A 15,034-nucleotide genomic window follows, 5' to 3' on the forward strand; every position below is an offset into this window, starting at 1 on the left:
TTTCATTTAAAGGAACAGAGTAGGGGGTTCATCACAGTGAGGACAGTGAGGTTGTGGAATGCACTGCCGGGTGATGATTCAATTAATGACTATAAGAGGGACTTGGATGATTTCTTGGACAGACATAATACAAAGGCTATTGTGATACTAAACTCTATAGTTAGTATAGATATGGGGATATATCATTTATGTGACAGTAGGGAGGGGTGTGTGTATGGGGCTGGGTTTTCATTTGGAGGGGTTGAACTTGATGGACTTTGTCTTTTTTCAACCCAATTTAACTATAACTAACTTTGTAACTGTGTAACTATATAACTGTGTAACTTGTGCAGGTCCAACCATGTGCTGCTGCTGCTGCTGGATCCTTTCCATGTAATTTCAGGTTCAGTCACCAGGGGGCGCCAGAGATAAACAACGAGGGTCCCATTTATCCTGCGCTACTTTGCTGCCCCTAGCGGCGGCCGTCAGATCTGCCACAGACACCATCACTGATCAACTCGCCAAGAACAAAGAGAAACCGCCAGTGACGCACCTTGTTACCATGAATTATAATAAATAAGTTGAAATAACGCGCACTGCCTGCTCTTTTTAGCGTCAAACCGGCAGTCAGCGAGTCCGAGGTGAAGTAACACGTGACGTAACTATTATTGGCGCGCATTCTATATCCGCTGCGTTCCACGCCTCCTGCTCATTCACGAGATGTATTTCCTGTTGCTGCCGGAAGTGCTAGTGTCTGTCAGGGTGTGAGGATGGCGGAACTGCGGGAGATGCTGAACCGGGTGCAGGAGGTGGAAAGGCGTCTGTACGGGCGGAACGGGGTCGAGGCCAGGAAGGTAACTCCCAGCATTTAGTACCAACAACTCCCAGCATTCCCTCCTGTCCTCTGTATCTACTACTACTCCCGGCATTCCCTCCTGTCCTCTGTATCTACTACTACTCCCAGCATCCCCTCCTGTCCTCTGTATCTACTACTACTCCCAGCATTCCCTCCTGTCCTCTGTATCTACTACTACTACTACTCCCAGCATCCCCTCCTGTCCTCTGTATCTAGTACTACTCCCAGCATTCCCTCCTGTCCTCTGTACCTACTACTACTCCCAGCATTCCCTCCTGTCCTCTATCAACTACTACTACTCCCAGCATTCCCTCCTGTCCTCTGTATCTACTACTACTCCCAGCATCCCCTCCTGTCCTCTGTATCTACTACTACTCCCAGCATTCCCTCCTGTCCTCTGTATCTACTACTACTCCCAGCATTCCCTCCTGTCCTCTGTACCTACTACTACTCCCAGCATTCCCTCCTGTCCTCTATCAACTACTACTACTCCCAGCATTCCCTCCTGTCCTCTGTATCTACTACTACTCCCAGCATCCCCTCCTGCCCTCTGTATCTACTACTACTCCCAGCATCCCCTCCTGTCCTCTGTATCTACTACTACTCCCAGCATTCCCTCCTGTCCTCTGTACCTACTACTACTCCCAGCATTCCCTCCTGTCCTCTATCAACTACTACTACTCCCAGCATTCCCTCCTGTCCTCTGTATCTACTACTACTCCCAGCATCCCCTCCTGTCCTCTGTATCTACTACTACTCCCAGCATTCCCTCCTGTCCTCTGTATCTACTACTACTCCCAGCATCCCCTCCTGTCCTCTGTATCTACTACTACTCCCAGCATTCCCTCCTGTCCTCTGTATCTACTACTACTCCCAGCATCCCCTCCTGTCCTCTGTATCTACTACTACTCCCAGCATCCCCTCCTGTCCTCTGTATCTACTACTACTACTCCCAGCATCCCCTCCTGTCCTCTGTATCTACTACTACTCCCAGCATCCCCTCCTGTCCTCTGTATCTAGTACTACTCCCAGCATCCCCTCCTGTCCTCTGTATCTACTACTACTCCCAGCATTCCCTCCTGTCCTCTGTATCTACTACTACTCCCAGCATTCCCTCCTGTCCTCTGTACCTACTACTACTCCCAGCATTCCCTCCTGTCCTCTATCAACTACTACTACTCCCAGCATCCCCTCCTGTCCTCTGTATCTACTGCTACTCCCAGCATTCTCTCCTGTCCTCTGTATCTACTGCTACTCCCAGCATTCCCTCCTGTCCTCTGTATCTACTACTACTCCCAGCATTCCCTCTGGCCCCTGTGCTACTACTACTCCCAGCATCCCCTCCTGTCCTCTGTATCTACTACTACTCCCAGCATCCCCTCCTGTCCTCTGTATCTAGTACTACTCCCAGCATCCCCTCCTGTCCTCTGTATCTACTACTACTCCCAGCATTCCCTCCTGTCCTCTGTATCTACTACTACTCCCAGCATTCCCTCCTGTCCTCTGTACCTACTACTACTCCCAGCATTCCCTCCTGTCCTCTATCAACTACTACTACTCCCAGCATTCCCTCCTGTCCTCTGTATCTACTACTACTCCCAGCATTCCCTCCTGCCCTCTGTATCTAGTACTACTCCCAGCATTCCCCTCCTGTCCTCTATCTACTACTACTCCCAGCATTCCCTCCTGTCCTCTGTACCTACTACTACTCCCAGCATTCCCTTCTGTCCTCTGTACCTACTACTACTCCCAGCATTCCCTCCTGTCCTCTATCTACTACTACTACTCCCAGCATTCCCTCCTGCCCTCTGTATCTAGTACTACTCCCGGCATTCCCTCCTGTCCTCTGTATCTACTACTACTCCCAGCATTCCCTCCTGTCCTCTGTATCTACTACTACTCCCAGCTTTCCCTCCTGTCCTCTGTATCTACTACTACTCCCAGCATCCCCTCCTGTCCTCTGTATCTACTACTACTCCCAGCATCCCCTCCTGTCCTCTGTACCTACTACTACTCCCAGCATTCCCTCCTGTCCTCTATCTACTACTACTACTTCCAGCATCCCCTCCTGTCCTCTGTACCTACTACTACTCCCAGCATTCCCTCCTGTCCTCTATCTACTACTACTACTCCCAGCATTCCCTCCTGCCCTCTGTATCTACTACTACTCCCAGCATTCCCTCCTGTCCTCTGTATCTACTACTACTCCCAGCATCCCCTCCTGTCCTCTATCTACTACTACTCCCAGCATTCCCTCCTGTCCTCTGTACCTACTACTACTCCCAGCATTCCCTCCTGTCCTCTGTACCTACTACTACTCCCAGCATTCCCTCCTGTCCTCTATCTACTACTACTACTCCCAGCATTCCCTCCTGCCCTCTGTATCTAGTACTACTCCCAGCATTCCCCTCCTGTCCTCTATCTACTACTACTCCCAGCATTCCCTCCTGTCCTCTGTACCTACTACTACTCCCAGCATTCCCTTCTGTCCTCTGTACCTACTACTACTCCCAGCATTCCCTCCTGTCCTCTATCTACTACTACTACTCCCAGCATTCCCTCCTGCCCTCTGTATCTAGTACTACTCCCGGCATTCCCTCCTGTCCTCTGTATCTACTGCTACTCCCAGCATTCCCTCTGGCCCCTGTGCTACTACTACTCCCAGCATTCTCTCCTGTCCTCTGTATCTACTGCTACTCCCAGCATTCCCTCTGGCCCCTGTGCTACTACTACTCCCAGCATCCCCTCCTGTCCTCTGTATCTACTACTACTCCCAGCATCCCCTCCTGTCCTCTGTATCTAGTACTACTCCCAGCATTCCCTCCTGCCCTCTGTATCTACTACTACTCCCAGCATTCCCTCCTGTCCTCTGTATCTACTACTACTACTCCCATCATTCTCAGCCTCTAGTGGAACTCCCAGCACCCCCTTTTCCCCTTTAAATTAACTGTCAGTAGGATGTAGAGAGAGATATTCTGAGACAATTTGCAATTGGTTTTCATTTTTTTATTATTTGTGTTTTTTTTCCTAATTTAGCTTTTTATTCAGCAGCTCTCCAGTTTGTAATTTCAGCCATCTGGTTGCTAGGATCCTAATTCCCCTAGCAACCATGCACTGATTTAAACAAGAGACTGGAATATGAGAGGTCTGAATAGAAAGATGAGTAATAAAAAGTACCAATAACAATATATTTGTAGCCTTTGTTTAGCATTTGTTTTTTAGATAGGGTCAGTGAAGAAGAAAAAGGCAAATAATTAAAACTATAATAATAAAAAATAAAAAAATGATGGCCAACTGAAAAGTTGCTTAGAATTAGCCATTGGAGTCAGGAGCAATTTTGGGGAGCGGGAGTTGGAGTCACCAAATATGTACAGACTGCATGGGGGGAATTTACAAAAGTGTCGGTATAATAAGTAACCCCAGAAGTGACGGTTGACAAATTTGTAAAATGTTGTACGAACGGCAAATTCACAAAGGCAGATGTTACCGTCTCTGAATGTCTCGTAAGTCCAACAATTTTCTAAAATCTCGTATAACTTTGCATTGTACAAACGACATTTACCAAGACTTTTCAAAAGACAATTTGACCGACATTTTCATTTTGGAGAGTCTAATGTGTCTGAAAAATTGTCGGTAAAAAAATTAGTAACTTCTAATATCCTTATATTTTACAACTGGGGGTACTTTATTTATTATAATACACGTTTCAGTGAGTCATGTGACAGAAATGACATCAGAACTCACCGTTTATAACTGATGACATCAGAACTCACCGTTTATAAGGATATCATTTACAAGATATTCATGGCTTTTGTGTATTATATAGTGAATAAAGTACCCCCTCTTGTAAAATATGAGGATATTATAAGTTACCGAGGAGTTTCATGACAATATAAAAACACGAGGCCGAAGGCCGAGTGTTTTTATACAGGTCATGGAACTCCGAGGTAACTTCTAATATCCTCATATTTTACAAATGGGGGTACTTTATTTATTATAATACACAAATTTTAGTGAGTCATGTGACAGAAATGACATCACTACTCACCGTTTATAAATGATGACATCACTACTCACCGTTTATAAGGATATAATTTACAAGATATTCATGGCTTTTGTGTATTATATATGTATATGTATATGTATATATATATATATATATATATATATATATATCTATATATATATCTGTCTGTGTGTGTGTGTATTTGATGTGCAGGTGACAGATGGGCTGCTGAAGGCTCAGATGACACTTGGGAATATCGCAGGCAAGCGTGAGCGAGTCAAGACTCTGTATAAGAAAAGTAAGTGCTGCTCCTATTGGCTGATTTTCCCTCTGGATTTCATTGGTTCCCTTGTTATAGAGAAGATACAATTGTGTAACTCAGACCCTTTCCAGTTGTGCGGATTTCCAGGGTTTTGGGGGTCCCGTCTCAGTGCTGATTGGGCGGGTGCCAGGCTCATGTGACTCTTCTCTCTATTAGTTGAAGACCTGATGAAGTACCTGGAGCCCCAGTACATTGACAGAATCGCCCTCCCCGATGCCATGAAGCTGGAGTTCATCTTGGCAGGTACCTCATTGCTAAACACAATTTTGGGGTTCCCATAAGGGGTAACATGTAGTGCGGCTCAGTCTGTGACCCTTCGGCTCCGGCTAGTTACAACTCCCGACACCTGCCGGCAGCCACTGCCAATTGGTGGCAGAATAAAAGCAGTGTGGGGGCAGGAGGTGCCAGGGAAGTGAGTGGCAATACATTCATTGGGGGATCCAGGCCTATAAAGCCCCCACTTTGGCATCCAATGGGAAGTGCACTGTGTGTGGCTTATTACATAGTGGGCACGGAGCTGTGCTGCCATACTGTCTAATGCCCATGTAGTTCCCGTGTAATGCCAATTTGATGTCCGTGTAATGACCTATGTAATGGCTGTGTAGTTCCCGCGTAATGCCAATGTGATGACATATGTAGTGCCCATGTAATGACCTATGTAATGCTGGGAATGCTAATGGAATGCCCAATGTAATGACCTATGTAATGCCAATGTCGTTCCCGTGTAATGCCTAATGTAATGCCTAATGTAATGCCTAATGTAATGCCTAATGTAATGCCTAATGTAATGGCTGTGTAATGCCAATATAGTTCCTGTGTAATGCCCGTGTAATGCCCATGTAGTGCCTGTGTAATGCCCAATGTAATGCTCCATGTAACGCCAGTGTTTCCCTTGTGCAGAGGAGCAGTACATCATGACACAGGCGGAGCTGCTGGAGCAACTGCACAGTCTCACCTCTTATCTGGACAGTGACCACATCACAGGTAATGTCCCCACAGGTCTCGTATTTCTTCTCCTATACAATTACTCACTTCCACACTCACCTCCTGTTATTTACTGGCACTTTACCAGTCACACCTCATACAACTACCAGAGACACCCCCGGGCAGCAGTGCTGTAATCACCCCACTCTCAAATAGGAACTGCCTCTGCCCAAGGGTCTCTGCTATAAGGACACGGGCACACAGCATGGCAGTAGCACCTTGGGCACTCACCTCTGCCCTTCTCCACTCATGTGCAGCAAAGACTCACTGGGGGAATTCACAAAAGTCCTTATATTGAGACAAAATAAAAGTGCAGATAAAAATGTGGGATTTCCTACCAAATTCACAAACCTCTATCTCCACTTTTCAGATTTTGTCTTTTGCACAACATTTTATAGAATTTTTTTCTGAATTTTTCTTCAGCTCTTACTACACCTGTCAGTCATACATCAAATTGTAATTTCAGGGAAGGGGTTTTACTTAGGAAAATTATACATCAATTGTTTCAGGATAACCCGGACTTTCTAAATCCGCTACATGTTTGTGTAATTCCACTTGTGTAACGAGATATAAGGGTCTAAATACAAGAAATGCTATTTTGTATAATATTGGGATTTGTATCAGAAATATGTTTTATTATCTCAGGGCAAGTGTCTAATTGCTGCTAAAACTAAAAAATGGCTGCGAGGCTTTACTTTTCCTTTAGATAATATATTAACTCAAATTGCTAATATTGTCTCATTCATTAAGATTAAACTAGTAAAATAACACAAGTGTGAGTTAAAAACCTTTTACATATAAAATTGTATAAAATACACTTATTTTGTTTAATCAGTTTTTTACTTGTTTTGTTAATGAGGATTTTACACCTAAAGGGTTAGACACAAACTTGTGCCCTGACTATAAAATGCTGATCTCTATTAATCCTGTTATTAATCCCTATTAATATGATAATAATTCCCCAATGGGGCACCTACACCAGGTGTGAAATGAAGATTTGCTGAACCAAAGAAGATTATTTTACAATTGATCTGACACATGAACTTTACTCTATTTTTAAAATGTTGGGAGAAAATGTTTTTGCACCATTTTTATGTCGTTTGAAAGACAAATACATAAAAGTGTCAGTAAAACTTTCTTTCCTTTACTAAAATAAGAAAAGTGGCGATTGAGTCAGAATTAGGTGGATTTCTGTTTGTGAATATGGAGAAAGTATTTTACACCAGTTTACCACCACTTTTACTCCAACAATAGTCTCTCTCCACTTTTATGAATTCCCCCCTATTGAGCGCTCGGGGGTGAGGGGGGATATTATTTATAGGGGAACCATAAAGCTGAACATGGGTCCTTTGCAGCCTGTATGGTAAGTGCAGCCCTACAGGCCCATGATCTATATATCTATACACTGCAGGTATTGATTCTGATACAATGTACTGATCCAGTAACACTGATCCAATGACAGAGGGTGCGGGGAGTAGAAGGCGACGGGGAGTAGAAGGCGACGGGGAGTAGAAGGCGACGGGGAGTAGAAGGCGACGGGGTATGAGTGGTGAATATAAACGTTTGCTCTTGTCTCTGCAGCAGTTCCAGGCCAGGCCTCTCGGCTCCAGACTCTCTCCCAGATCCACATCAAGCAGCAGGTCAGTGGTTTTCCCATCATAAACTCACTCACACTCCCACTCACCCACACTCCCACTCACCCACTGGCTTTTGCCCTCCCATTAACCCCCTGTTACCCCTCCTGTCTTCCTGTCTCTCCCCAGGATCAGAGCGAGGAGATCACAAGTGAAACAAAACGGCTGCTAGAGGATTATAACAAGATGGTATCCTTTCCATATACACCCACCTGTCTACTTACCTACCTACCTGCACATTACACCCTCTGGCTTAGGGGCGGCCAAAACAGAAATAATGGGGTAGTTAATTATAATACATAAGTATCTGTGAGTCATGTGACAGAAATGATATCACTAAACTCAGATTACAACTGATGACATCATTAAGCAGCGTTTATATAGTGAATAAAGTAACCCTTATTGTAAAATATAAGGACATTAGAAGTTACCGAGGAGTTCCATAACCATATAAATGTACAAGGCTGAAGGCTGGGTGCTTTTATACAGGTCATAAAACTCTGAGGTGACTTCTAATATCCTCATTTTCCAACAAGGGGGACTTTATTTATTATAATACACAAGTTTAAGTGCGTCTTGTGACAGAAATGACATCACTACTCACCGTTTATAACTGATGACATCACTAGTCACTGTTTATAAGAATATAACTGACAAAATATTCCTGACTTTTGTGTATTATAAGTTAATAATTCCTAAGCCTGTATGTTGTCATTCTATTAACATCAAACAATGAAACTCAATCTTATAAACGTGTGATGCCTCCAACTTATCCTCACACACCTGCCCACCCTACCTGCCCGTGCGCCCACCTTTTGGCTGAGGGAGAAAGACATGTGGGAGTAGGGTGCTGGTTCCTGTGATATTTGCCTCTATATAGTGAGTGGAGGTCCCCAGCTGTGATCAAACTATAACTCCCAGTATTCTTGCTGGGGTACCTGCTGGCAGATAGTGGCCCAGCACTGAGCCCAGACATGGGGCAAGGGTTAATCAGAGTTTGAGTCGGTGAGAATAGAGGGGTTCTAACATTTCTGTGCTGGACCTTAACCTTCTGACCCAGACTGTTCTCCTCTCCAAGCAGTTTGTACTGTGGGATGAGACTCTGTCCCAGCTGGAAGCTGCCAAGCAACCCAACAACCTTCCTGAATGAGCGCCGCCCTGCTGGTTATATCTGCTACTGCTGCACTATAACCTATAGACTGTCCTGTGGCACCTCCCCCTGCACATGGCCCCGCCCCCGGGGATACAGAGAGTCCACATCCGACAGTGGTCTCTCTGATTACAAGGGGCCCCCAGTTTTACAGGGTGGGATCAGTAGATGGGGTGCTGTATGTAAAGCTTGGGGGTCACATTACTAGTACTGACCCAGTCTGCATAGAATTCCAGTGCTGTGTGCCAGGGCCCCTAGCCTCCTTTTAGTCCAGCAGGGAAGTCTGGGAAATGAATATCATATCAGAGGCCACACCCTGAACCCCCCTGCTTTATTTATTGATATTATAAACCCCCTGTAAGTCATTCATATGGATATGCTCAATAAACTCCATGTAACTACAGTGCCCCGACTCAATCCTTTGGGGCTCACTACAAGCTCACTCTTGCACATTATTTACATATTGGGGATTGTTACAGTGTTATATAGATTGCAAGCTCACTGGGCCATTCTCCTGCACGCCGAACGCAGGTTGAGACTCAACATGCTGCATTTATCCTGCGTATGCACCTACATGCGCCTGTGTGAGTACAGCCCCATTGACAAAAACTGAATGTGTCTACTCCTGTGCTCCCCTGCGGCTGAACGCAGAAAAACGGAACGCGGTGGAGCGCAGCTTGAAACACTCGTCTGTAAGAGCCTCACATTTTTATGCATCTTTTTGTTCAATCCCCTGAATTAAAGCTGAAAGTCTGCAGTTCAACTGCATCTGACTTGTTTCATTTAACATTCATTGTGGTCATGTACAGCACCAGTTAGGGGGAGATTTGGGGTGAGTGTTTATTTGTACCCTGGGTACCCCTGGAACTATAGCAGGGTGACTGTTACCCCAATGTTTCTATATATCTGTAACCTTGTTATGAGCTAAGGGGGCCCAGTCTGAAGGTCAGTTAGGGGGAGATTTGGGGTGAGTGCTTATTTGTACCCTGGGTACCCCTGGAACTATAGCAGGGTGACACCCCAATGTTTCTATATATCTGTAACCTTGTTATGAGCTAAGGGGGCCCAGTCTGAAGGTCAGTTAGGGGGAGATTTGGGGTGAGTGTTTATTTGTACCCTGGGTACCCCTGGAACTATAGCAGGGTGACACCCCAATGTTTCTATATATCTGTAACCTTGTTATGAGCTAAGGGGGCCCAGTCTGAAGGTCAGTTAGGGGGAGATTTGGGGTGAGTGTTTATTTGTACCCTGGGTACCCCTGGAACTATAGCAGGGTGACACCCCAATGTTTCTATATATCTGTAACCTTGTTATGAGCTAAGGGGGCCCAGTCTGAAGGTCAGTTAGGGGGAGATTTGGGGTGAGTGCTTATTTGTACCCTGGGTACCCCTGGAACTATAGCAGGGTGACACCCCAATGTTTCTATATATCTGTAACCTTGTTATGAGCTAAGGGGGCCCAGTCTGAAGGTCAGTTAGGGGGAGATTTGGGGTGAGTGTTTATTTGTACCCTGGGTACCCCTGGAACTATAGCAGGGTGACACCCCAATGTTTCTATATATCTGTAACCTTGTTATGAGCTAAGGGGGCCCAGTCTGAAGGTCAGTTAGGGGGAGATTTGGGGTGAGTGTTTATTTGTACCCTGGGTACCCCTGGAACTATAGCAGGGTGACACCCCAATGTTTCTATATATCTGTAACCTTGTTATGATTAAGGGTCCCACGAGGAAGCGTTGGGGTTCAGAAGGGGTTGAAGTGAATGAAACAATAGGGGTTATTTCAGTATAAATATATATATATATATATATATATATATATATATATATATATATATATAATCTACAGTCTGGTCCTTTCCCTATGGGACCAGACTGTAAATTATATCCTTATAAACGGCGCGTTCTGACGTCAGAACGTGCCGTTTCTTTGAGTCAGCACTTCCGTCTCCCTGCAGCTCTCCCTCTGCTCTTTCCCCCCTCCCATGTGACTGCCAGGATTAAATGTTACTTACGCAGCACACGCAGCACGGAGCGCTCCTCCTTTCACGAGAGCCAAACCTCTAAGCCCAGCCAGGGGAGCAGCACTGTCAAGGTGGCCATACACGGGCCGATAAAAGCTGCCGACAGACCGTGTCGGCAGCTTATTGGCCCGTGTATGGGGGCCCCCGACGGGCTTCCCCGATCGAGATCTGGCCGAAAGTCGGCCAGATCTCGATCGGATGGGATTAAAAATCCCGTCGGATCGCGGCCGCATCTGTTCGTTGATGCGGTCCCGCGATCCGACCGCCCGTTTGGCGAACGCTAGGATCCGATCGTTGGGCCCTAGGGCCCACGATCGGATTAGCCCTATATTGCCCACCTCAAGGTGGGCATATCGGAGGGAGATCCGCTCGTTTGGCGACATCGCCAAACGAGCGGATCTATCCGTGTATGGCCACCTTCAGTCGGAGACATCTAAGGAGGTGCGGTTTTGACCTAATATGGCGTTAATCACCCTCCCCCTCCTGTTAGGAGCAGCGCTGCTTGTTTAGTGCCGAGTGACTGCTGCAGCCTAACACAGTGCTCGGGCTGCCAAGTAGCCCTGCTGCTGTTGTTGCTGTTTCTAATGCATGGAGGGGGATGTACTGTATATATATATCAGCAGCCAATGGACTTTGCATTCAGCCAAATAAATCTAATAAGAAACAAATGGCAACGCAGGCAGGGAAGGGAAACAGCAGCAGAAAGGCTTGTGTTCTAAAAGACAAGTAAGCGTGGGAATGATCAGCGCTGAGGTTATTCCTGGGCACAGGAGGGATAGGCTGGGATTGAGGGGGTCTCACAGAAGCGAACAAAACTCAGCCCTCTATCCCCTAAGAATGGAAACTTTCTCACTCCTCGGATACTGCCTCTTATTGCTTTGGTCTCATTTCTCGCTCCCCCCTGCACATCCACGTCTGTTCCCTCATCCTATGATGCCTTACTGCTCTCCCTTTCCTCTTCATATTATCTCTCTCACACCCCCCTGTCTCAAGTTTCACTACCCACCTCTCCATTTTTCACTCTGGAACCCTCTCCAATCTCCCTCCCCTCACATGGTCTCTCTCTGTTCTTGCCCCCCCTTCTTTCCACCGACCCTCCCAGTTTTTGCATAACCTCTCTCTCTCCCACCTTCAATCTCCCTCCTTCCCTGGCCTTTCTCCTAAGATGTTACCCATGGCAGGCAAGAAGGCAAGGGGAGAAAAAACTAGGAATTCAACTACATGTGCTGTCGAACAGAAGCAAAACAGACTCATTTTGTAGTACATAAAGCAAAGCCAGACATCTTTAGGAATCAAGACACTGCACCTAGAAAATGTAGATTATAATACATATTGTACCCCCTGCTATAATTTATAAAGATATTAGAAGTCACCTCGGAGTTATGTGACCTGTATAAAAGCACTCGGCCTTCGGCCTCGTCCATTTATATGGTCACATAACTCCTCGGTAACATAATATCTTTATAAATTACAGTAGGGGGTACATTATCCACTATATATATGTATATATGTATGTGTGTGTAATGGCAAAAGTCATCAGTAGAGGGGGCACATCAGTCACAGATAATTTTAGCGCATGTAAAGTTGAAGGCAAATCTCGCTGTTTGAAGTCTCTTCAATTTGCCTCAGAGGGGGAAAAATTCCTTCCTGACTCCAAAATGGGACCAGTCCCTGGATCAACTTGTACTATGAGCTCTCTCCCATATCCCTGTATTCCCTCACTTGCTAAACACCATCCAACCCCTTCTTATACCTATCTAATGTATCAGCCTGTACCCCTGATTCACTTCCCAGCTCTCCCTGTAACACCCCTTTCCCTCCTCTAATCTCATTGGCTCCCTCCTGTCTGCTGGGAGGAGCTACTGGTGAATAAAGCATCCGACTCTTCCTTGTACCTATCTAATGTATCAGCCTGTACCCCTGATTCACTTCCCAGCTCTCCCTGTAACACCCCTTTCCTTCCTCTAATCTCATTGGCTCCCTCCTGTCTGCTGGGAGGAGCTACTGGTGAATAAAGCATCCGACTCTTCCTTGTACCTATCTAATGTATCAGCCTGTACCCCTGATTCACTTCCCAGCTCTCCCTGTAACACCCCTTTCCCTCCTCTAATCTCATTGGCTCCCTCCTGTCTGCTGGGAGGAGCTACTGGTGAATAAAGCATCCGACCCTTCCTTGTACCTATCTAATGTATCAGCCTGTACCACTGATTCACTTCCCAGCTCTCCCTGTAACACCCCTTTCCCTCCTCTAATCTCATTGGTTCCCTCCTGTCTGCTGGGAGGAGCTACTCGTGAATAAAGCATCCATCCCTTCCTTGTACCTATCTAATGTATCAGCCTGTACCCCTGATTCACTTCCCAGCTCTCCCTGTAACACCCCTTTCCCTCCTCTAATCTCATTGGCTCCCTCCTGTCTGCTGGGAGGAGCTACTGGTGAATAAAGCATCCGACCCTTCCTTGTACCTATCTAATGTATCAGCCTGTACCCCTGATTCACTTCCCAGCTCTCCCTGTAACACCCCTTTCCCTCCTCTAATCTCATTGGCTCCCTCCTGTCTGCTGGGAGGAGCTACTGGTGAATAAAGCATCCGACCCTTCCTTGTACCTATCTAATGTATCAGCCTGTACAACTGATTCAGGGAGACAATTCCACATCTTCACAGCTCTCACTGTAACAAACCCCTTCCCAATATTTAGCTGGAACCTCTTTTCTTCTAATCGGAATGGTAAGGCGTATGACTATATATTTCTTTATATCACATAAGTGAAAGTTTTCAATGTTAACAGAGGATGGTGCAGCTTTAGTAAGTGCCAGTGAGTGATTTGGTTACCCGCCCCTGTGCTATAGTTACCAGCTTGATGGAACAGATGAGCTGTTTTACCTGCGCTGCCCCTATAGGGAATTAGCACACGGGCAGATTCGGGGAGATTTAGTCGCCTGGCAATCGGCTCTTCTGAGGGGCGACAATCTCCCCAAATTGTCTTCCCCCGTACCTGCCGCCAGGTATAATGACAAAACACTAGCGGCCAATGCACTCGCAGCAATTCAATTTCCAAGTTGCCTCTCAAGGAAACTTCGGGCGACATCGGAAATTGAACCCCCCCCGAAACTGCCCGTCCCTTAAGGCAAAGGCTCCTAATGCAAAGAGAGAATGATTTACACTAATTGCCTCCGGCATGGAAATGTTACTACAGGTGTATGAGCAACAAGTAGCAAATTGTCCAGAGATACTAGTGAGGGATCTTACATACAACGAGAATTGTTTCATCCAATGGCGCTAATGTTTATTAAACAAAATCCCAGGGACACACCCAGTAACATTGCTTCCTAAACACTATGTTTCACCTTACTAAGGATCTATTGAAGTCATTAGCTGGAGATGGGTAGTATCAAGCTGTGGGTAAATGATCACAAGAAACTCCTTATTATTACTATATGTCTTATTATTACTATATGTCTAATTATTACTATATGTCTTATTATTACTATATGTCTTACTATTACTCTATGTCTTACTATTACACTATGTCTTACTATTACTCTGTCTTACTATTACTCTATGTCTTACTATTACACTATGTCTTACTATTACACTATGTCTTATTATTACTATGTCTTACTATGTCTTATTATTACTATGTCTTACTATTACACTATGTCTTACTATTACTCTATGTCTTACTATGTCTTATTATTACTATGTCTTACTATTACACTATGTCTTAATATTACACTATGTCTTACTATTACTCTATGTCTTACTATTACACTGTCTTACTATTACACTATGTCTTACTATTACACTATGTCTTACTATGTCTTATTATTACTATGTCTTACTATTACACTATGTCTTACTATTACACTATGTCTTACTATTACACTGTCTTACTATTACTCTGTCTTACTATTACTCTGTCTTACTATTACACTATGGGGCCCATTCACCTAGCTCGGGTGAATGAATAGAGGGGAAAAAAGCTCGAATTTCGAGTAGTTTTTTTTTGTGCTCCTCGACTCTCATATTGGCGTAAATTTGCCTGAGTAGAATGATTCGAATAGATTGAGCGCAAAAACTATGCGA

General features: G+C 45.3%; 1 protein-coding gene across 1 annotated transcript; it reads left to right on the top strand.

Moving 5' to 3' along the window:
• Positions 1-725: 725 nt before the first annotated feature.
• Positions 726-9,334, top strand: dctn3.L (dynactin subunit 3 L homeolog; the record flags this gene model as incomplete). The annotated part of the gene is given in 7 exon segments (NM_001091177.1): positions 726-833; positions 5,055-5,139; positions 5,320-5,406; positions 6,064-6,147; positions 7,729-7,787; positions 7,911-7,970; positions 8,842-9,334. Coding segments are annotated over 7 exon segments (549 nt in total). The 3' UTR covers positions 8,932-9,334.
• Positions 9,335-15,034: the final 5,700 nt, after the last annotated feature.

The sequence above is a fragment of the Xenopus laevis genome, chromosome 1L, assembly GCF_017654675.1.
Source record: "Xenopus laevis strain J_2021 chromosome 1L, Xenopus_laevis_v10.1, whole genome shotgun sequence".
NCBI lineage: Eukaryota > Metazoa > Chordata > Amphibia > Anura > Pipidae > Xenopus > Xenopus laevis.